Source organism: Saccharomycodes ludwigii, chromosome III (genome assembly GCF_020623625.1).
Source record: "Saccharomycodes ludwigii strain NBRC 1722 chromosome III, whole genome shotgun sequence".
Classification (NCBI taxonomy): Eukaryota; Fungi; Ascomycota; class Saccharomycetes; order Saccharomycodales; family Saccharomycodaceae; genus Saccharomycodes; species Saccharomycodes ludwigii.
Window position 1 is genome coordinate 1,415,540 of NC_060202.1, and position 21,493 is coordinate 1,437,032.

Consider the following 21,493-nt stretch of genomic DNA (forward strand, 5'->3'; position numbering starts at 1 on the left):
TATATATATGTAATTTTTTTTTTTTTTTTTTTCACATACTTTTTTTTCTTAACAAAAAATTCTATTAAACTTTAATGGGATAAAAAGTTCTCATAATAAAAGATTTTACTGAAGGCCTTAACATATACTCGTATTTATTCTTTCTTTTGTATAACAAATCACAACTTAGAGGATTGTTTTCATTAGGGAGCGAATTATTATCTATTCTACTATTGGTAACAATTTTATCACTAGGTTCTAGTTCCTTAGAATGGTGAATAGTTGAAGTTTCATATTTATCCAATTGCTCATTGGTATTTTTCAGTCTCTGCTTCAGATTTATTCTGACAGTATATTCTCTAATCAACAAACTCATCAATAAGGCAGCAACAAAACAAAAGCCTGCAAAAATCTGTGTGTGCAAATATGGATTATCTTTATGTTTTGGAACAGTTAAAGCTTGTGCTACAACTTCACAAAACAATAATGGAGGCGAGGAAGAAAGGTTCATCCAACCCCAAGCAGCAGAAAAATCTGAAGGCGGTACCAAATCAGCAATTAGAACAGCGTTCATGACATTGGCAACACCAACACAACATCCGACACATATTGAAAAGAAAATTAACTGAATAAAAGTATGCGCTGTTATCCAAAATGCAAATAAAAAGATACATAGCAATAGTGTCATTAAGGAAGTTACATTTGATCTACCCAGTCTATCACCTAATAAACCCATTCCTGGTCTCCCAAAACATTGAGCAGCATTAATTACTGCAGTCAAAATAGAGGCTTGATGACGGGATAACCCCTTGGAAATACCATATGAGGCCAAAGTAAAAATCATTAAATTATAACCAAAAATAGCCAAGGAAAAGCAAATAGCAATGATATTCACATGATATGACTTGATAATTTTCAAAGAAAACCCAATTTTAAATTGTTTTACAATATTTTCTTTAGTCAATCCCATTGGCTTGACTGGATTATGTTGTTTGATGAAAATAATCGCAATAAGAATACCAACGGTGGAACTTATTGTCAACATAATCAATGCCCATTTTTGATTTCCTGTATCTGAAATCAATTTGTTGACACTTAATGAGTAGGTAACTCCGCCAGCGCCGGTGCCGATCAAAGAAACGCCCAATGCAAATGATCTCTTCTTTAAAAACCAACCGGGCAAGACTGTTGTTGCTGGAACAAAAACAAAGGACATACCAATGCCAATCATCACACCTTGGGTTAAATATAGTTCCCATAATCTGGTACTATATGCTGCCATTAGAAAACCAGCAAACATTATGCAACAGCCAATGATCATCGGTATTTTTAAACCAACCAATTTCATGACAATAGCAGCAAAGGGTGCACCTGCCTCCCCTAGAAAAACAGTAAAGCCTGCAATAAAGGCATAATCATACTTGGAGGCGCCTTTAAAAACATCGTTGTTTAAATAATAAGCTAAAAAAACCCCAAATCCAGAATTAGAACCCCAAGTACAAAACATTGTCAAGGTAACACAAATGCAACAAATCCAACCATAACCGCCTTCTGGCGGTGGTTTTAATTTTCCTGTACTTTTATTGGTAAAAACTTTTTTCAAAGGTTCAATTTTTTCTTCCAGATTTGATCCATATCCGGTATTAGTTTTTTCCAATCCACTCTCCAAATGCTCAGGATTTATTGTTTCATCAGTATTGTGACTTTCTAATCGTAGCGCATCACCTAAATCAAAATTCTTAGTTAATAATCTATTTAAGTCATTGTTGTTTAAAGATTCTTCCTCCTTAGTTTGCATGTTATCATCTTGAACAGCCTCCTTAACATCTGTTAAAATTTTTGAGAGCGTTGATTTATATGTGTGTATAGTGTTTGATGTAATTGTTTTAGTGAATTTTTCTCCGTTTAAACTACAGGAATCCGTATTTTGGTGATCCAATATAGATTTATTGGATTTATTTCCAGCATTATTACTTTGATTGTTCGTAATATGCTTAGCATTTATAGTGTTTAATTCAGATGCTAAAGAAGAGGATGATATGGATGCTAAGCTTGATATATCATCGTAATCATAATTAGGTGGCAAAGTGCTATTTTTAGTATTTGGTAAAGAGGCTGTATTCTTATTGATTCTCTGTGACTCTGTGTTTGAATTTGAAAAAGTTTGTTCTTTTGCTGAAGAAGACGTAAGATTATCGTCAGAAGGGAAAGTAGCTGGTGGACTCATTATGGTTTATTGTTATATATTTTTATTTTATTTTTTGTAGGAATGATTGATATTGTTAAATCTGAATATACTTAAGATTTGCTCTCCTTAATTGTTCATGTTGGTACAAACCGCTGTTAATGACTTGAGGGGAAAAGAAAAAGAAAAGGAAAAAACAATAGATTAACACGAGCTTTTTATTATTATTATTATTATTAGTAGTAGTACATGTGACTCATAGTATAAAGATTGCTTTTAATGTTACAGTTTTTAAGGTTATAAAAAGATGTAAATTATACGAGAACTCCCCCGCGTTTCTCACCCCCCTCGTAAGAAAAATAAAAAAAAAGATCGGGATTATTTTCAAATTATTTTATGTTAGCCTTGCCTTTAAATTCATTACAATAAAGCATTTAACTATATTAAAAGTATATATTTGTCACTTAAGTTTATATTACAAATCTTATATTTGTTTTTAATTACTGATTCTTTCTATCAATAATAATAATAATGATAATCATATGGAAAATATCTTTTTTGTAATGTTATTACCCAAATCCGGGTAATAATAATAATAATAATAATATTTCAAACCACAACTACTATCGTATATAGTGATGCTTGGTCCTTTTCTAACATTTCTTTTTCTAACATTTCTTTTTTTTCCCCCCCATTGAAAAAAAAGGCATTGCTGAAAAACACAAATATAAATATATATTATTATCATTATTATATTTTAAATACTTTCCGAATTTACATTCTTACTAATATTTCAATGCGCCTTGAAAAGACAGAAATATATCTACTAAGGAGGTTAAAAAAAAAATAAAAACATATACTATAACAAACATACCTATAGAATTTTGCATAATGGTTGAATCAATTGTTACAGATGTAACTCATAAGAATTTAGAACAGGAGCTTATAGGCCAAAATAAACCAATTGACATTTTGTTTGATCCAAATACAAACCCTGGAAACAATGAAAATGATAATAAACCTGATGTTTTGCTAGAAGATATAGAAGGGTTAGATAACAATGATGAAATGAACAACGGTGCTAATGACTCAAAAATTCAAAAAAAAGAGCAAATTTTAGATGATAAGGTAAAAAATGACGATAATTCAAATAGTATTGACAATCGTACTGATGATAAGGGCAATGAGGATGATGACGAAGAATCTGAAAATGATGACGAAGAATCTGAAAATGATGACGAAGAATCTGAAAATGATGATGAAGAATCTGAAAATGATGACGAACCAAATGAATACGATGACGACGATGATGAATATAATAAAGCCGATGTTGATCCTATAAGATCAGAACACGAAACATTAAAAGAACCTGTTTTAGAAGTTCCAAAAGATTTTGAACTGTCTGATACAACTCCAACCCAAATCATTGGTCACATACAGTCGGTTTTTGAATCCAATATGATCATAAAATCAGATTTATCTGCTGAGAAACGTGTTTTAAAAGAAGGTGCCATTATATGTTTACAAAATAAAACTATTGTTGGTCGGATTTGTGAAATATTTGGTCCATTGGTTTGTCCCTTCTATAGAATATCATTTAAAGATAAAAATGCTGCAGAAAAGTTTGTTCAAAATATTGGGGAAAAAGTATATCTTGTTATTCCAAGTGCCCATTGGACTGATACTTTTGAATTGAAAAGATTCAAAGGTTCAGATGCGTCAAACGTTTATGATGAGGAAGTCAAAGAGGAGGAACAGGAATTTTCTGATGATGAAAAGGAAGAATCATATAAAAGGCAACAAAAAAGATTGAAGAAGCAAAAAAAACCGAATAATAATGAGAATAATACAAATGTTTCTGAAAATGTGAATAAAAAGAGAAAAAGAAATAATAATACTTATAATAACAACAATAGAAACAATAAGTATATCAATACTAAGAACATGCCAGGGTCAAAGTATAACAATTTCAAATTTCCTCAAATGAGACTTCCCAATTTGATGAAACCGGAACCTTTGAGCTATATGCCTCGTGAAAAACGTGTGCCAGAAAATAGTTCAAATAGTGCTAGCATCCATAATTCTACGGACTATTCTCAACAAAACCAAGTGAATAATACGTACTTATCAAATTACAATGACAATGTGCAACGCAATCTTCAAACAGAATACCAGAACAATTGCACAGGCTCATATGCTAATCCTGGGTTGAATAATAGTGCTAATCCTATTTATTACCAAGCAAATAATCCTTCTCATTTTATACCCCAACCACAATTTTATCCAAACACACAAGTAAAAATATCAACTAATAATAATAATAATAATAATACTTACCAACCATATCAACAAGTACCTAACGCTTATACAAACACATACCAGCAACAACAACAGTACCAAAATCAATCGATACAATTTTACCAACAATATCAAAACCAACCAATGCAATCTTATCAGCAACAACCACAACCACAAATAAATTCCCAAATACAGAAAGTATTAACTTTACTTCAACAGCAATATAATCAAACAAGCCCTTCTCTTTTGAACAATACTAATAATAATGTACACAGAACTGATGATAATGATGTCGATAAAAATTTTAAACCTGATTATTGAGAATTTTTTTCTTTTTATTAAAAAAAAAAAAAAAAAAAAAAAAAAAACAAAAATGTAACATGCCTATATAACTTATTTACTGATAATATATATTATAAAAGTAATTAATTTAGCTCAATAATAAGTTGAATCAATAACCATGGAGGGATTCATTTTCTTTCAACAACATTTAATGCTTGTTTAATTGAATCAAGGGCAGATTTTGGAAAACCAGCATCTGATGCTACTTTTAGTGCATCTGAATTAGAACATACACCTGGTTTTAATTTATAATCGTAAGACTCCCCCAAATAATACGTCATGTCTTTATTGAATATAATGTCATTTTTATAATAAGCTATTTTTTTATAGTCAAGCGGCAGCCTCTCGGTTAATTTTTGTATTTCAGGACCAAAGTGGGTTGCAAACAACGCTTTGCATCTGTTCTTTTGAATTAAATGGTCTAAAACACCATAAGAAATCGCTGCTCCTTCAGTCCAGCTGGTTCCTCTACCAACTTCATCCAATATGGCCAAGGATCTATTGGTGGCACCTTGAAGAATAAACTTAGTTTCAAACATTTCCACCATAAATGTACTCATATCATTATATAAATCGTCAGCTGATCCAATTCTACTGAAAATCTTATCCACAATACCAATCCTTGCATAATCACAGGGAACAAAACAACCCATTTGAGCCATGATTACAATAATTGCATTTTGTCTTAAAAATGTTGATTTACCACCCATATTAGGACCAGTGATAATCCAAACATGTGGCTTACCACTACCATCATCACTGCTCAGAACACAGTCATTTGAAATAAACCTTTTTGCCCTTTTGCTTTGTAAGCCGTCCTCCACTACTAAGTGTCTACCATTTATAATTTCCAAATCTTTCGAATCATCGACTTGAGGACATTTTAAATTTTTTTCAACAGACAAAGTGGCAAACGATGTCAAAACATCAATTTTATCCAAAGTAGACGATAAAGTCCTCAAGTTGTTGCTTTCATTCACAAACTTTTGTTTAAAATTATCAATTATTCTGGATTCTTCTTCCCTTATTTTTGTCGCCAATTTGATAAGCTCCTCCCCCAAATTAGTCCAGGCTTCATATTTAAACGTTTTTCTACTTCTACCAACGTTCATGGGTTCAAATCCTTGAATTAAAGACTCACCCTTTATTTCTTTCCAGTTTCTACTGGGAATAGTGACTTCAAAGAAAAAATCATTTGTTTGTGTAAATTTGAACTTTAAATTGCTACCAATTTTCGTGCTTAAAAATATATCATCTAGTTGTTTATACAGCCTTCTATATTCTTCCAATAAATCGGTAAATTTCACATGTAATTTTTTCAAAGTTGTCGAAGCATGTGGTTTCAATATCCAGTTAAATTCAGAAATAAATTCTGGTATTTGCTGTTCATCAATTGTCTTAGTTTCATTAAAACTCAGTCCATCTCCTTTGCAACCCATTTCATTTTCAAGCAACACACACTCGTCCATGACATTCAAAATTCTTGCCACTAATCTTTTATTATATGTCAAATTAGTGCATAAATTGCTGACACTTTTAATCAACAATTCATCCTTTTTAATCTCTGGTAAAAAATTTGATTCTATGTACTCTCTAATTTTAGTCGTTTCCCTTAGTGAATATGCAACTCTAAGCAACTCAGTCCCATTTCCAAAACCTAGTGAAAACTTTTGTATTATTTTCGATATATCGGAAATGTTTTTTAAATGAAAATCTATAAAATGCTTGGTATATTTTCCGTAGAATTCCACAAAAAGTTTGACTAATTCAAGTCTTTCATTAATAATAGCTACGTTGGCACTTGGCGCATACAACCATTGAGACAACAATCTTGTCCCAGAGGGAGTAACTGTTCTTTTAAGCGAAGAAATTAAACTGCCAGTTTTGTTATTGGTCCTTAAAGTATTATAAAGTTCTAAAGATTCTCTTGTTCTTGAATCAATTTGTAAAATTTCACTAACATTTTCCTTGGTAGGTACACTTAAATTTATAGAGGATTCAGGTAAACGATCTTCTAAATATATTAACAACGTTCGTAAAGATATAATTTCTCTTTGCTCTAAAAAATTCAATGAAGTTAAAAACTCCTTTGTATCTTCAGGCGCAAATAAAGATTGAAATGTAGCAAGTGTTCTATGCTTGGATGGAAGTTTGAAATATGTTATAAAGTACCTGTCTAACTCAACTAATTCTAGATACCATTGGCCCTTTTCCAGACCAAATTCAGCAATATTCTCTTGCAAAACAATTTCTTTGGGATTAATTCTAGAGATAGCACTCACTAAATCTTTTAAAAAAACAACTTGAGAATATAGTTCTCCAGTCGAGATGTCACACCAAGATATCCCTATTTTCATATCAAGATCTGCTAATTTAATAAAACAATTTTCTGGAAATTCAATACTTAACAAAAAGTTATTCTCATTTGGGTCTTCTAAAGCATCATCAATGAAAGTGCCTGGTGTAATCACTCGGAAAACTTTTCTAGAAATTAGTTTTGAACTAGTTTCTTCGTTTATATTTGTTACTTGGTTAACTATTACTACAGAGTATCCTAAATCTTTCACCAAGATATTAACATATTTATTCAATTGGTTTAAAGGAAATCCACCAAATGCAATATAATCTAATTTATGTTTTTTTTTTGACAAAGCCAAGTACAAATCACCACAGTATTTTTCCGCCTGTTCAAAATACAATTCGTAAAACCCTCCAACTTGTGTTAAAACTACATAATCAGGATATTTATCGTATATCTCACGAATTTGCTCCAACATACTGGAAAATTGTTTGTCCTTTTTAATTAATGTTATTGATTTCTCTTTCGAATTGTCCGCCAATGTATCTTTAAGAGAGCTTTCAACTTTGCCTTGTGCAATTTTCGGGGGGGTTCCATCACTAGAAAGCGATTTTAATGAAATACGGTCGTTTAGTTGTTTATTAAAGTCTATTCTAAACTCGTCTAATTTAATTTTAGAAGTATCCAATTGTTTCAAAAATTTCGATTTTTGGGTAGCAAAATATCTGAAAGTTATCGGGACATTAATAAATTTCGTTTTAGTATAAAAATTTAATAAATTTTTGGAATGTTTTGAGAGCATCAATGACAAATCATAAATATTTGTATTAGAATCGTTTGTTTTATTGATCTTGTTTTACAATTACAAATATATATATATCCACATAGGTATACACATTCCTAAAAGGGCTCATATAGATAAATTTGCATGAATAAATATATAATTGTTCATGTATGTGTGCGTGAACTGTAACATTGTTTCAAAAAAAACAAAAAAAAAAAAAAAGAAAAAAAAAAAAGAAAAAAAAGAAGAAAAAAAAAAAAAAAAAAAAAACTAATTTAAATAGCCTTTACAATTAGGAGCACCACACAAACATGGGACTCTTTCAGCCTCATTTGTTTCCTTTTCAAATTTATAATCATATGTTAATTCTTCATTTGCAGCAATATCTCTTAGTGCATAAATCACAATTCTTTTCGTACCACCCACTTTAATGATCTTGGCTGTACAGCTTGGTTCACAACAATGATTAATAAACCTTGCAATCCCACCCTTCTTTGTTGCATCAATAACAGTGTTTTCATTGATCCTAAATAAATAACTTGAGCCAATACCACTTTTCAAATATTTTTTTTCACGAACTTCTGCTACAGATTGTCTAATAACTTCTCCCACATATTCTATTACCATTTCTTTAGCCGCAATGGGCTCCAAAGCATACAATCCCCAATTATGAATCGCTGATCTAGCAAAAGTCACTGGCTTTCTTCTTTTTGTTAATTGGTTCAAGGTCAATAGATCTGTTTCTTTCCCTATAATTTGTTTTTGTTGTTCAATGTCTTGTTGAAACCTTCTATTCAAAGCTCTAGACACCCTAGAAGATTGTGTTTTATTCTCATTTTCCTCAAAATTATCATCTAGATCCACCATACTTATTGCTGTTAAGGATTCTGAGTTTTTATTTGTTAAATCACCTGTATTAGAAACCGTAACCGAGGGACTAGATTGTCTCGCTTCTTCAAAATGATCGTACAAATCATCACCATGTGTTTGAACAGTAGTCAATGCATGTTTACGCCTACGATGAGGTAAAAATGTTATTTTAAGGTTGTCTGGAATTCGTTTAAATCCAGATGACCTGTATGCCCCAGTTTCAACCTTTAATTGAGGATCTAGAAGCATGCCGCCGTTCAATTTATTTAAAATTAACTTCTTTTCGGTACTAATTAGTTGTCTTCTTCTTAAAACTTTTAAATATTCAATTGGATCAGAAATGTTAGACTTGAGGCCAGAATAATTCCTTTGTACCATTATTTTTGATAAGATTGTGAAATCTTCTTCATCAACTAGTCTATCTTGTAAATCAAGCAATGGATCATCATTATCAGAGTTGGATTCAACGACTGGTATTGGAGTAAATGTACAAGTTGGTCTATATTTCTCTGGTATTTTATTCAAGTTGAAATCAATATTAGAGAATAATGCATTTTTGTGATCATCTATCATGTTTCCCTCATCTTCTTTGCGCATTCTCAAAGATTCTTCGTTACCATTTATGTTTGTAGCAGTTGAACTAACATCGGGGGTGTTATGACCAGAATTACTCATATCTACCTCTTTAAAATCATCCATGTCTATAATAGGAGAGTTACTTTTGGCGTTTAAGTAGCTATCTTCAGTCATATGAGACTCTGGTGTCGAACCTCTTGTAGATGAGGGCTCATTTTCATCCAATATATGTGCCAATGGCTTTAAGTCTTTCTTAAGTTTTTTATTCTTTCTTTTTGCTTTGCTTTTTCGTTTAACAAAATCATCTACAAACATATCAATATTGCCCTTGGCAATATTTTCCTCCTTGTCATCGTAATCATCAGTATCATCACTATCTTTCCCCTCATTGTACCTTCTTTTTTTCACAGTTGATAATGAAAATCGTGAACCATATAAATTAAATATATCAAATGTTGAAGTAGTGACGGATTGTGATTTTTTATTTTGTTTTTCCAATTTATTCTTTTGTTCTAATTCGTATTCCTCTTTTAAATCAGAATATTTTTCCTTATCTAAACTGTTCAAAATCGTAGGACCTACAAACCTTTTTCTAATTTCATTTCGTATAACAGAAGCCAATTCTTGTGTTATTATATCTACTGTATCCTTAACTAACTCCTCTTTTGATATATATACCTTTTTTTTGTTTACTAAATTTGGTCTTGAAGGTATATTATATATCTTTGGTTCAATATAAGTGAATGGGATCTTAACCTTAGTTGCTCTATGAATTTTAGATACTAATTGGAAATTTGATTGGTATATTTTCATACAGGATTGAATATCCTTGAAAGCAATAAAAAAGCCTAACTTGTGAGAGTAAATGTCACATCTGTACATTCGTAAAGCATAGCGGAAATCCGGTGGGCTTAGATTATGGTTTTTCAAAATAAATAGTGTAACAAAAAGTACTGGTCTATTATTAACAACAGATCTTAAGGATTCTGGTATTTCTTTAACAGGTGTTGCGTTTGTTGCAAAACTACTCGCAGCATCGGTGCCATTAACAGCACTGGACGTACTCATTTTTTTGTGTTCATTACCACGTGATAAAGCTGAATTATGCTTCTTTAATAATGATTGTCTCTTTTGAACTTGCTTTAAATTTTCTGCTATTAACTGCTCTACCAACTTAGCACAAAGTCCATTTTTATTCAAGGAAACTTTGAATTTAACACCATTTACTGAATATAACTTATTTTGATATTTACGCACCGCCAATTCTGCTATTTTCGATGGGATATTTACATTTTCTGTTTTATTTGAAGCAAATTTGAGTAAAAAGATATTCAAGGGTAAAGAGCTGTTAGGATCAATAAAACTTTGAAAATGTGAAAGATCCCCAAACTCTGATTTAAAATAGCTTTTTATGGTGCTTTCTTGCACCAGTGAATTATTAGAAATAGTATCAGTAGATGCATGTAATACAATTTCAGTTACTGGCGGTGGACCCAATGAATATTTATCATACGATACATGCAAAATTTGTTTAAAAGTATATTTAGCCTTAGTGGTGTTGCTATGATGAGGATTTCTTGGGTCAGTAGTTTTCAACGAAGGTGTTCTTTTAAGTATTTTTTTGTTCTTTTTGTCTATAACCACATACCCTTCTTTAGAAATATAACCATCGCTAGATTGTGTATAAAATTTTTTCATTTCGTCTATATGTATTAATTTTTTCATATTTAATGGATCAAAATAATGATATTGTTCTTTAAAATTTTGTTCGCCCCTGCTTGCACCATATTTTAATACCGGTTTTGGTCTTGGCTCAGTGAAATGTAAGGGAATATAAACATCATTTAATGGCTTTGCTTTGGGATGGGTTGGAAATGGAATGCTTGTTTCTACTGTATCAGAAACAGGACGAATAGGAACATCTATACGATGATTTACGGGTTTTAGTGGTTCTTGTTCCAAAGACGATTGTGGTCTAGTTACAAAAGAGGATCTAATATGTGTTCCAGGACTTACTGCTGGCTGATATGAAGATGAAAAGCGACTAGCTCTATATGAAGAGGAGTGGGAAGAGTTATATCGAGCTTTTGAATACGGTGGTGGCGATGGTTGTGAATTGCGATTATAGGTGTAGCCGTTTGGTCCAGTGGGATTTTTATTTTTATAACCTTGGGTGAAACCATTAAGGTATTTGTCCCTACTGAAGTCTAAATGGTTATGATAGTGATTTGGTCGTTGAGACATAGTTAACTAATATATTATGAATATATGGCCTTACCTTCTCTATATTTGATGAGCTGTGTAATACAAAGACAAATGTGAAAATGAAAGCAGAGATAAAAAAAAAAAAAAGATAGTATAACGCGTAACAATAATGAAATAAAAATTAAAACATATTTTTTTTTTTTTTTCTTTTATTTTTCTTATCGATTTTTTAAAAAAAAAAAAAAAAAAAAAAAAAATATAATTATATTTGCATTCGGCCAAGAGCTGCTACATGTTTATGTATATATTATATATATATATATATATATTTTTTTTTTTTTTCACATTTTCAAAAATTAAAAACATTTTCTTAACTTATCAAAATTTTAAATAATCATCTATACCATTGATCATATTGAAAAAATTATATCAATCACAGGCAAAAGTAGCAAGGAAAGAAAAAAAAAAAAAAAAAAATGGCATCCATTATTGACCAAAGTATAGCTGATTTACTTAAAAAATCAAGAGATGAAATTAACTGGAAAGATCCTAATTTTATTAAATTACATACAGCAACAACAACCATTTATAACTTATCTCTAACTAAATTACCACATTTAAAACCCGATGAATCTGTAGCCAGATGTCACATAGCTGCATTATTATCGTTGGAAAAACTAAAAAGTAAATATCCAGATTTAAATATTGAGTATTCTATAGAGAAAATTCCAGTTGCTCCAAAAAAACTCAATAAAATAGTTCAAATGTTTAAAGAAAATATTTTAAATATTTCACCGGTAAAACAAAAAATAGATACATTAAGTGGATTAGATTGGTTTAGCGATAAATCACCAGTTAAAAGAAAAGTTAATGATATGCTAAGTATGTCCCCAATGGAACTAAGGGAGAGATTATTTGATGAAGATGTTGAAACAAAGAATGAAAGTAGTAAGAAAAGATCTAAGATTGCTGTGAAAACTAAAAAAAATGAGTCGATAAAAGCATTGATAACAAATGCCACTCCAACAAGAATACAAGATGGCACTATAACATCCATGTTGAATTACTCATCCTCTCCAATGAAGGAAACTATGAATACCGATAATAAATCTGCGACTGCGACACCACGTCGTAAATTAGCATTTGAATTGGCTGACCTCCCCCCTTCTTCCCCAATAAAAAATACCGCCAATTATATTAATAACAACGAATCTTCCATTCAAACAAAAAACGATGTCAAAGAAACGGTTGAGAAAGAGCCATTTGAAGAGGCTGATGAAAAAATTGCAGATAGTTTAAATAGCAAAAGTTGTAGTGATGTTACCGCAAATGGACCGGTTAGTAAAACAAAGAAAAATGTTGTACTTAAATCACTCACACTCATTCCTTATTTGGAAAAAAAATACGTAAAGTTTAAACCCAAGGAGCTTATGGACATATGTAATATTTTTGAAATTCCATATGATGAAGCAATGTGTATTATTGATTTTATTTTAAAAAATACAAATTATTTAATCCATGCTTACAAAATGCTATGTGGAACAATACTACTTTGTTGTAGATATATTTTTGCCAAGGAAAGGAAAAAAAACATCAAAGCTGATGAAATCATTCTTTCCAAAATGAAGTATTTATTGAAATGTGAAGATACTGCAGAATTATTTTATTGCTGTGATCTAATGCAGGAGTTGTTAGAAGGAGAAAAATGGTTTAAAGACTTAAAGTTAAAATATGGTATTAATACTAAAGAAGAATTTGAACAACAAATTCTAATTAGAAGGGGTAGTATGTTACAGCATTCCAAAGCAGTTGTTAGTGATGAAGAATATGAATCTTGGAAGAATAATATTTTAACTGATTTACATTTAAGAGATGGAGCATGATGATTCTATTTTTTTTGTATGATAATAGGGTTATTATTTCTGGAATAATGAATAAAATATATATATGATATCTAAATTGATTTAGTTATAAAGTGTAGTAATGTTTTTATTTAGTGAAAGATTATTTGTTTTGCTGCGGGTGTATCTGTGAAGTTATAATAAATGTGGATAAATCAATTTTGTTTATAGCAAAACTGGAAAAGATAAAAACGTAATGCGGATATCTGAACGAAACTTGTTATTAGTCCGATATCCGATATTAACTTTTCTCGTTTCTTTTTTTTTTCTTTTTTTTTTTTTTTCTTTTTTCTTTCTTTTTTCTTTTTTTCTTTTCGTATTCACATGATTCAAATCGTACTTTTCAAAATTAAATAGCTAATAGCCATCAATTATAAAGTGTTATTTTCTTTTAAAAACCAAAAAAAAAAAAAAAAAAAAAAAAAGTAAGGATAATTGTATCAAAGCTGAAAATTAATAAAGTAATTATGACAATTAAAAAAAGAACACATTCTAATATCTCAGATCATGAAGAAGATCTTGTTTCTAACAATCATAAAAAAATTTTAAGTGCTAACACTAATAATATTAATAATGACAGGAGAGGCACTTCTGATGTTATTTCCGAAAACTTGGAGGTTGAAGAAGAAGAAGACTTGGCAGAAGAAAATAATCTTCTATCGTCATCTAATTTTGAATGGCAACGTACAATATCAAAAGTGGTAAAATCTGTTGTTTCTATTCATTTTTCTCAAGTAGCACCATTTGATTGTGACCAAGCTTTGGTCAGTGAAGCTACCGGATTCATTGTAGATGCAGATAGAGGTATCATTTTGACAAATAGACATGTTGTTGGTTCTGGTCCGTTTGTTGGGTTTGCAGTTTTCGATAATCACGAAGAATGTGATCTTATTCCGATTTATAGAGATCCAGTTCACGATTTTGGGTTTTTAAAATTTGATCCAAAAAAAATTGAATATATGGAAGTTAGTGCATTAGAATTGAAACCTTCTTTAGCTTCAATCGGTTTGGAAATTAGAGTTGTTGGTAATGATGCCGGTGAAAAATTAAGTATTTTAAGTGGATTCATCAGTAGATTGGATAGAAATGCTCCTGATTATGGGGAATTAACGTATAACGATTTTAATACTGAGTATATTCAAGCAGCAGCATCTGCTTCTGGTGGTAGCAGTGGGTCTCCAGTTGTTAATAAAGATGGTTATGTGGTTGCATTACAAGCTGGCGGTTCTACAGAGGCTTCAACAGATTTTTTCTTACCATTGGATAGGATATATAGGGCTTTGGCATGTATTCAAGAAAATAAACCAATTACTAGGGGTACAATTCAAACACAGTGGCTATTAAAGGCATTTGATGAGTGTAAAAGATTGGGGTTAACTTCTGATCGTGAAAGTGAGTTTCGTTCTACTTTTCCCGACAAATTTGGGTTATTAGTTGCGGAGACTATTTTAAAAGAGGGACCAGCTAGCAATAAGATTGAGGAGGGGGATGTTTTGATTTCGATTAATAATAACTTGATTTCCTCGTTTATCCAAGTAGACGATATTTTAGACAGTAGCATTGGTGAAAATATTAGGGTTGTTGTTCAGAGAGGTGGCAAAGAAATAAACTTTGAATGTAAAGTGGGTGATTTACATCAAATTACTCCAAATAAGTATGTGGAAGTATGTGGTGCTACGTTCCACGAGTTGTCATACCAGATGGCTAGATTGTATGCTATCCCAGTTAGAGGTGTTTTTTTAAGCAGTGCTACAGGGTCTTTCAACCTTGATAAATCAGAAAAAGTTGGTTGGATTATCGACAGCGTTGATAACAAAACTACTAAAGATTTGGCCGGATTTGTTGAAGTTATGAAGAAAATCCCAGATAGAAAAAGAGTTATGGTGACATATCATCATTTAGGGGATCAACATTCGCCACAAGTTTCTTCTGTATATATAGATCGTCATTGGAGCCATGAATTTAGAATTTACACTAGAAATGATACTACAGGTATCTGGGACTATGCCAAATTAGGTGAACCTATTAAACCCGAACCTCTGGTGCCGAAATCTGCTAAATTTATTGATATGGAATTGGATTCTCCTCAGTTATCTAAGGTTTCCCATTCTTTGGTTATGGTTTCGTCTATAGCTGCGATTCCGATAGATTCTATTTCTAGCGATCCAGTCAGACTAGCCGGTCTGATTTTAGATGCTGTCAATGGCTACGTGGTAGTTTCAAGACGTGTAATTCCACACGATTGCTTAGATTGTTTTGTGACAATTGCCGAATCTATCATAGTTCCAGCAAGCGTAATTTTTTTGCATCCAACACAAAACTTTGCTATAGTTAAATATAATCCAAAATTGGTCAATGCCAACATTGAATCACCTATTTTTTCTGATAGACCGTTGGAAAGAAATGATAAAGTCACCTTTATTGGTCAAACATCCAATGGTAGATTGGTTTCCTCGCCCACCAAAGTTTCATACATTTCATCGTTCAGTGTACCAAGTAATTTAATCCCACGTTATAAAGCTACCAATTTAGAAGCCATTTCTATCGATTGCAACATTAGTAGCAGATGCTATTCTGGTATCTTGTGCGATGAGGATGATGGTAAAATTAGAGGGTTGTGGTTATCGTTTTTAGGCGATAGAAGGGAAGATAAAGAAAATATATATTTAATGGGGTTGGATATTACGGACATTTTACCCGTTTTAAATATCTTACGGAAAAATGAGAAACCATATGTTCATATTGTTGATGCTGGGTTTGGTTCAATTACTCCACTTCAGGCCAGGATCAGAGGTGTCCCTGATGAATGGATTGAAAGAATGGAACAAAGCTCTACAACTAGAATTCAATTTATTTCTGTTGACAGGGTTTCTTACACCAAAGAAATTAAAAATAGATTATATCCAGGTGATGTGATATTGGCTGTTAATGACAAGTTGGTTCAAAGCATGAGAGCTGTATACGGTATTGTTAATACTATTCCTGATAAGGAAATAACATTAAAGTTTAAAATTGTTCGTAACAGCACTGTTGTCGAATTGCCAATTAAGACAATACAAGTTCAAGAAACAGATTCTATTGTTATATTTTCCGGTGCGTTAGTACAAGAACCACATCACGCAGTGTTGCAAGCAATGACCAATCTTCCAAGTCGTGTATATGTTACATTTAAAAGCCAAGCATCTCCTGCTACTCAATATGGTATTTCTTGTACTAATTTTATTACGCATGTCAATGAAATGCCAACTACCAATTTGCAATCTTTTATTAAAGCTATCAAAACAATTCCTGATAACACATATTGCAAGATTAGGTTAGTTACATTTGATAATATCCCATTTGCTATTTCATTAAAGACCAATTATCATTATTTCCCAACGACCCAATTAAAAAAGACTTTGGATACTAAAGAATGGGTTGAAGAGACTGAAGCTGCAGAATGAGACGGCGATAGGAAGGCATAATGTGCCAGCGAGAGAATTAAACAAAAAAAAAAAAAAAAAAAAAAAAAAAAAAAAAAAAAAACAGACAAACATAAAATGTATATTTTCATATAAAAAAAAATTAAAATTAAAATTAAATATATAAATGTATTATATATATATTTACAAGATCTCCTTTTTTTTCTTTTTTTTATCGTAAATTGTTCTTGGTATATTAGCAGAAATAATAATAAGTGAATGTGATATTATATTTATAGGAAATCCTTGCTAGTATATAGCTAGGAATATGGTAATAATTTCTTTAAACGGCGAAGATGCGATGAGTGAGCAAGAGTTTTACCATCCAACTGCTTCAAGTTTGCTTTTCCCCAACCAGCATTTCCATGTTTTCTTCCTGGATGCCCTCTTTTCCAACTATTAGCCGTTTTCAACCATCTTTTAGCAGCCCCTTTATGTGTTTTTAGCTTGTATGATCTAGTAAAAATAAGGCTCGTATTTGTAAATGTAACAAAAGTGCATGACCTGTTAGCTAAACTTAAAATTGGGCTTAATAACTTGTTCAACATAGCTTCCTTTCTTTTTTTTTCTTAGTCTAATATTGTTTATTATGTCGATGTTTTTTTTATTTAGTTATTATAATGATAATATTGTGAAAATGATGATATTTTTTGAACATATGAAAAAAAAAAAAAAAAAAAAAAAAAAAAAAAAAAAATTTAATAAAATTTAATAAAATTTAAAATATGTCCGGGTAAAGTATATTATTTAGCGGAGACGAAATATGAAAAACTATTACCGTTATGATGTTATATAACTTGTTTTGTTACAAGTCATCTTAAACATGAGTAATATTTAAATAAACTTTATAAATGTTAATTGTTTGGTTGAATAAGAGTAGTAATAACGATAAAAATATGTATGGTTTAAAATATTTGATATTCTTCGTCTTAACACTGTAATTTTCTTTATCAACTAAAAAGCTCGCCTAATTGATATTATAAAGTTCACGTGCTATCATAAAACTAAAATAATTCTTAATGGCATCTGGGAAAAAAGATGGAAAAGTTTATAAGGAAGACCAGGAATATACTAATGATTAAATTCAAAAAGAAATTTAAAGTTATAAAGTGCAAAGGCAATAATGTTTTCAATTAAATCTGTTTTATCTACAAGAAAGTTCGAATTCATTTTTCTGTAGGATATAAGTCAATAGAACTAAAGAATAATAATACATATATATGCAGTGACTAATAAATCGCATAATACACTAAATAACAAGATTACTAATAAAAATAGTAGATAATTATGTACGTATACTTGTTATTTTTGATGCTACGTTTATTTACGTAATTTTTATTTACTATTTCCTCTTCATTCTATTTTTTTTTTGGTCGATAATGGCTATAAACAAGGCATTTTAAATAACAACAATATTTGATATATATATATATATTAAAAAAAAAAAAAAATTCAGATAAATCCTGTATAACAACAACAACAACAAATGACAACGAAGTGTATTAAAATTAAATACCAAATCCACCACCTTGAATAGAAGCCAATAATTCATTAATTTTTTTACTTAAAAATGGATCAGCATGCAATTTCTTTTGAACTTTGGAGGCTTCAACTAATCTAATGGCACCAACCTTTTCCTCTGCATTCATGGTTAAATCAGCAGCAGCATCAAATAATTGAATAGCTTCATCTAACTCACTTTGTTGTAACTTTAATTGACCTAAAGTTAACTTAACTTTTGAAGATTTTGGATCTAATTCATTGGCTTTCTCTAACAAATTAACAGCCTCTACAAAGTTTTCAACGGTTGGTTCAGCAACTAAAACAGTAGCCTTAGCAACCCATGGATTAACACCCAAATGAATAGTTGGTGCACATTCTTCCTCCAACTTGATAGCGGCATCGTATTGCTTACTAGCTTTAGCATAATCACCATGGTCAGTTAAAACTTCCCCATAGAAACTAGGAACTTCTGGAGCCTTTGGAAACTTTCTTTTGGCTTCACTAAATAAAGTTTCACAATCAGAAAATTTACCCTCACGGTAAGTTAAACAAGCCAACTGAATGTATGGGAAAACGAACTCTGGATCTAATTCCTTAGATTTTTCAAAATCCTTGGCAGCACCTTCCAAATCCTTAGAAATAAACTTGTATTGAGCACGATGGTAATAAGCAGAGCTGTTTTGAGGGTCCAACTCAATGGCTTTGTTTAAATCAGCCATGTAATCTTCACCATTAGCTGCGGCCTTATCAGCATTTATTAAACCCATAAAGATATAGGACTGGGCTCTTGGATTCAATTCAATAGCCTTGGATACTTTTTCAAATGAAGAAATGGCATCCATTTTAAAGAAATCCAAAACACCAGAATATTCTAAAGCAATGGCATATTTTTTATTATTTTTGTCATCATTGGCCTCCTTGTATAACTTAATGGCTTCGGCAAATTTTTCATCTGCAGTTTCAAAACCATGCAATGTCTTTGCATATAAAGTTTCCAAAGCTTCTTTCAATAAAACATCAGCCTTGTTCTCTGGATCATAATCATCAAATGTAAGTTCAGGTTTAAATGAACCAAAGAAACTAGCCAAATCAGTTGCAGAAATTAACTTTTTGTGCGATTCCTTTTGTTGTTCTTTTAATCTACCTTCCAAGTTTTCAGTTACCCTTTTGTTTAAAATACGCTCTAGCATGCTCTCGATAGAAGCATTGTTGTAGTCACCAAATAAACTCAAAGCGCTAACATCAAGCATAGCATCTTCATATTTGCCTAGAGCTTCATTAGCAGAAGCTCTTCTTAATCTGCATTTAGAATATTCGGGGTTTAATTCCAAAGCAGTGGTGGTATCTTCAACAACTTTTTCTTGGTTTCCCATGGCAGCATAACAGGCAGAACGGTTAGCATAAAAAACAGGATCTTTTTTCAATTCTAAAGCCAAAGTGTAGTACTTAATGGCCTCATCTAACTTTTGTTGTTTAAACAATTGGTTACCATAGTCCTTTAACTTAACAGCATACTGTTCCTTATCTTCAGCAGTAGAGATCTGGCTTAAATCTGGTTCGCCATTAGCATCAACAGGGAAACCAACGTTAGAAATTGATTCTTCTTCGGTAATATCTATGTCTTTGTTGGCCTTAGCTTGGGCTCTCTTTTTTTTTTTATACAACTTTTTTTTTTTTTTTTAGCATTCAAACCAGAGGAAGTGGATGAAGAAGTTGTTTCGTCATCATCTGGAAAGTTAACTTGATTTCGTAAGTTGTAGTAATAATAACCTGCACCGATAGCAGTAATACCTGCTGCAGCAGTAGCTATAATAGCAGTTTTGTTTCTAGCAACAAAACTAGAAACTGAATTTTCAGACATGTTTATTCTATTTGTTTGCCTTTTTTTATTTTATTTTAGGGTATGTATATATATATATTCAACACTTCAGTTCCTTTATTATTATTATTTAGTAAATTAAAAAAAAAAACACTTTTCCTTTTGCTTTTGAAAAAGTCGCAAAAAAAGAGGAGGGGGAAATTAAACTAAATGGGCAATAGAATGGGAGCTTTATTCGATTTAAGTAAAGTGAGATGAAATAGAAATCAAATCTGTGAAAAAGGGAAAAAGAAAGGGAAAGAAAAGAAGAAAAAAAAAAAAAAAAAGAAAAAAAAAGCAGCGATATTACTAACAGAAATTGTTAATAACCTTCGATTAACGGCAATTATCGTAGTTTTTAAAAGCCAAACATTGCACTTTTATAATGGTAACCAATAAGGAAATCTTTTCCATTCACCAAAACTAAATAAAATTACTACCGTTTATTTTTATTTTATTTTATTTTATTTTATTTTTTTTGTGAAAATTTTTCATTTCGTTTCATTTTTTCTTTTTTTTGTGGAATATTTAATTTATTTATTGTGATATGTATTAAAAATTTTACCAAAGTGTTTCCCGGGTAACATATTTTTACTTTTGATAAAGAAACAAAAAAAAAAAAAGAGGAAAAGGTACCATGTGCTATCATTTTACACGAAGCATGTATAATTAAAGTGCGTTGGCTATATTTACAAAGTGTATATGTTTTATATCTTCTCTTTCTTGAAAGTATTCAACAGAGCAACCCATTACTTTTCCCAGTACCTTCTGTTTTCTCTTCTGCTCTTCAACCACTGTTTCTTACATTCCCTATACGCATCAAAATAATCTCTACATAGATCTCGGTCGTAGTTATTTGACTCTAAACATCTAAAACTCATTTTGGACGATTCTTCACACGGATCATAATATTGTGAGGGTGATTTAATGGCAAATTTCAATTTATTTAAAGCAGCATCTGGTGTATCTGGGTAATATTTAAAATCATTAGCAGAGGAACCAGCTGTGAAATCCACCTTATCCTTGTCTGTTTCCACAATACTATTTAAGCTACTACTACTATTCTTTGTTTCAGTTACTGTTTGTTTTTTTTCACTATCTGCTGTCATAATTAGGTTTAGTTGTCTAATCTTGTACACTTTTTGGAAAAAAGTAAAGATAAAAATAAAAATCTTTCTGACTTTGTGAAAAAGGAGTTACAATTTTATATTAAGAAGCAGTTACATTCGCAC

General features: G+C 31.0%; 9 protein-coding genes across 9 annotated transcripts; 3 read left to right on the top strand and 6 right to left on the bottom strand.

Annotated features, from left to right (window-relative positions):
• Positions 1-64: 64 nt before the first annotated feature.
• Positions 65-2,206, bottom strand: ESBP6 (Esbp6p; the record flags this gene model as incomplete). Its single annotated transcript, XM_046077543.1, has 1 exon — positions 65-2,206. The coding sequence occupies one exon, from the start codon at positions 2,204-2,206 to the stop codon at positions 65-67; it is 2,142 nt and encodes a 713-aa protein (XP_045935320.1).
• An 849-nt stretch (positions 2,207-3,055) lies between these two features.
• On the top strand, positions 3,056-4,783 carry NAF1 (RNA-binding snoRNP assembly protein; the record flags this gene model as incomplete). Its single annotated transcript, XM_046077544.1, has 1 exon — positions 3,056-4,783. One exon carries the CDS (start codon positions 3,056-3,058, stop codon positions 4,781-4,783), a length of 1,728 nt encoding a protein of 575 aa, XP_045935321.1.
• A 149-nt stretch (positions 4,784-4,932) lies between these two features.
• On the bottom strand, positions 4,933-7,905 carry MSH1 (mismatch repair ATPase MSH1; the record flags this gene model as incomplete). The annotated part of the gene is made up of 1 exon (XM_046077545.1): positions 4,933-7,905. One exon carries the CDS (start codon positions 7,903-7,905, stop codon positions 4,933-4,935), a length of 2,973 nt encoding a protein of 990 aa, XP_045935322.1.
• A 252-nt stretch (positions 7,906-8,157) lies between these two features.
• On the bottom strand, positions 8,158-11,577 carry SET1 (histone methyltransferase SET1; the record flags this gene model as incomplete). Its single annotated transcript, XM_046077546.1, has 1 exon — positions 8,158-11,577. The coding sequence occupies one exon, from the start codon at positions 11,575-11,577 to the stop codon at positions 8,158-8,160; it is 3,420 nt and encodes a 1,139-aa protein (XP_045935323.1).
• Positions 11,578-12,014: 437 nt separating this feature from the next.
• Positions 12,015-13,421, top strand: ORC6 (origin recognition complex subunit 6; the record flags this gene model as incomplete). Its single annotated transcript, XM_046077547.1, has 1 exon — positions 12,015-13,421. The coding sequence occupies one exon, from the start codon at positions 12,015-12,017 to the stop codon at positions 13,419-13,421; it is 1,407 nt and encodes a 468-aa protein (XP_045935324.1).
• A 485-nt stretch (positions 13,422-13,906) lies between these two features.
• Positions 13,907-16,882, top strand: NMA111 (Nma111p; the record flags this gene model as incomplete). The annotated part of the gene is made up of 1 exon (XM_046077548.1): positions 13,907-16,882. One exon carries the CDS (start codon positions 13,907-13,909, stop codon positions 16,880-16,882), a length of 2,976 nt encoding a protein of 991 aa, XP_045935325.1.
• A 278-nt stretch (positions 16,883-17,160) lies between these two features.
• MRP35 (mitochondrial 54S ribosomal protein bL35m) lies at positions 17,161-17,448 on the bottom strand (the record flags this gene model as incomplete). Its single annotated transcript, XM_046081408.1, has 1 exon — positions 17,161-17,448. The coding sequence occupies one exon, from the start codon at positions 17,446-17,448 to the stop codon at positions 17,161-17,163; it is 288 nt and encodes a 95-aa protein (XP_045935326.1).
• A 960-nt stretch (positions 17,449-18,408) lies between these two features.
• TOM70 (protein channel TOM70) lies at positions 18,409-19,776 on the bottom strand (the record flags this gene model as incomplete). Its single annotated transcript, XM_046077549.1, has 1 exon — positions 18,409-19,776. One exon carries the CDS (start codon positions 19,774-19,776, stop codon positions 18,409-18,411), a length of 1,368 nt encoding a protein of 455 aa, XP_045935327.1.
• Positions 19,777-21,010: 1,234 nt separating this feature from the next.
• Positions 21,011-21,370, bottom strand: COX23 (Cox23p; the record flags this gene model as incomplete). The annotated part of the gene is made up of 1 exon (XM_046077550.1): positions 21,011-21,370. One exon carries the CDS (start codon positions 21,368-21,370, stop codon positions 21,011-21,013), a length of 360 nt encoding a protein of 119 aa, XP_045935328.1.
• Positions 21,371-21,493: the final 123 nt, after the last annotated feature.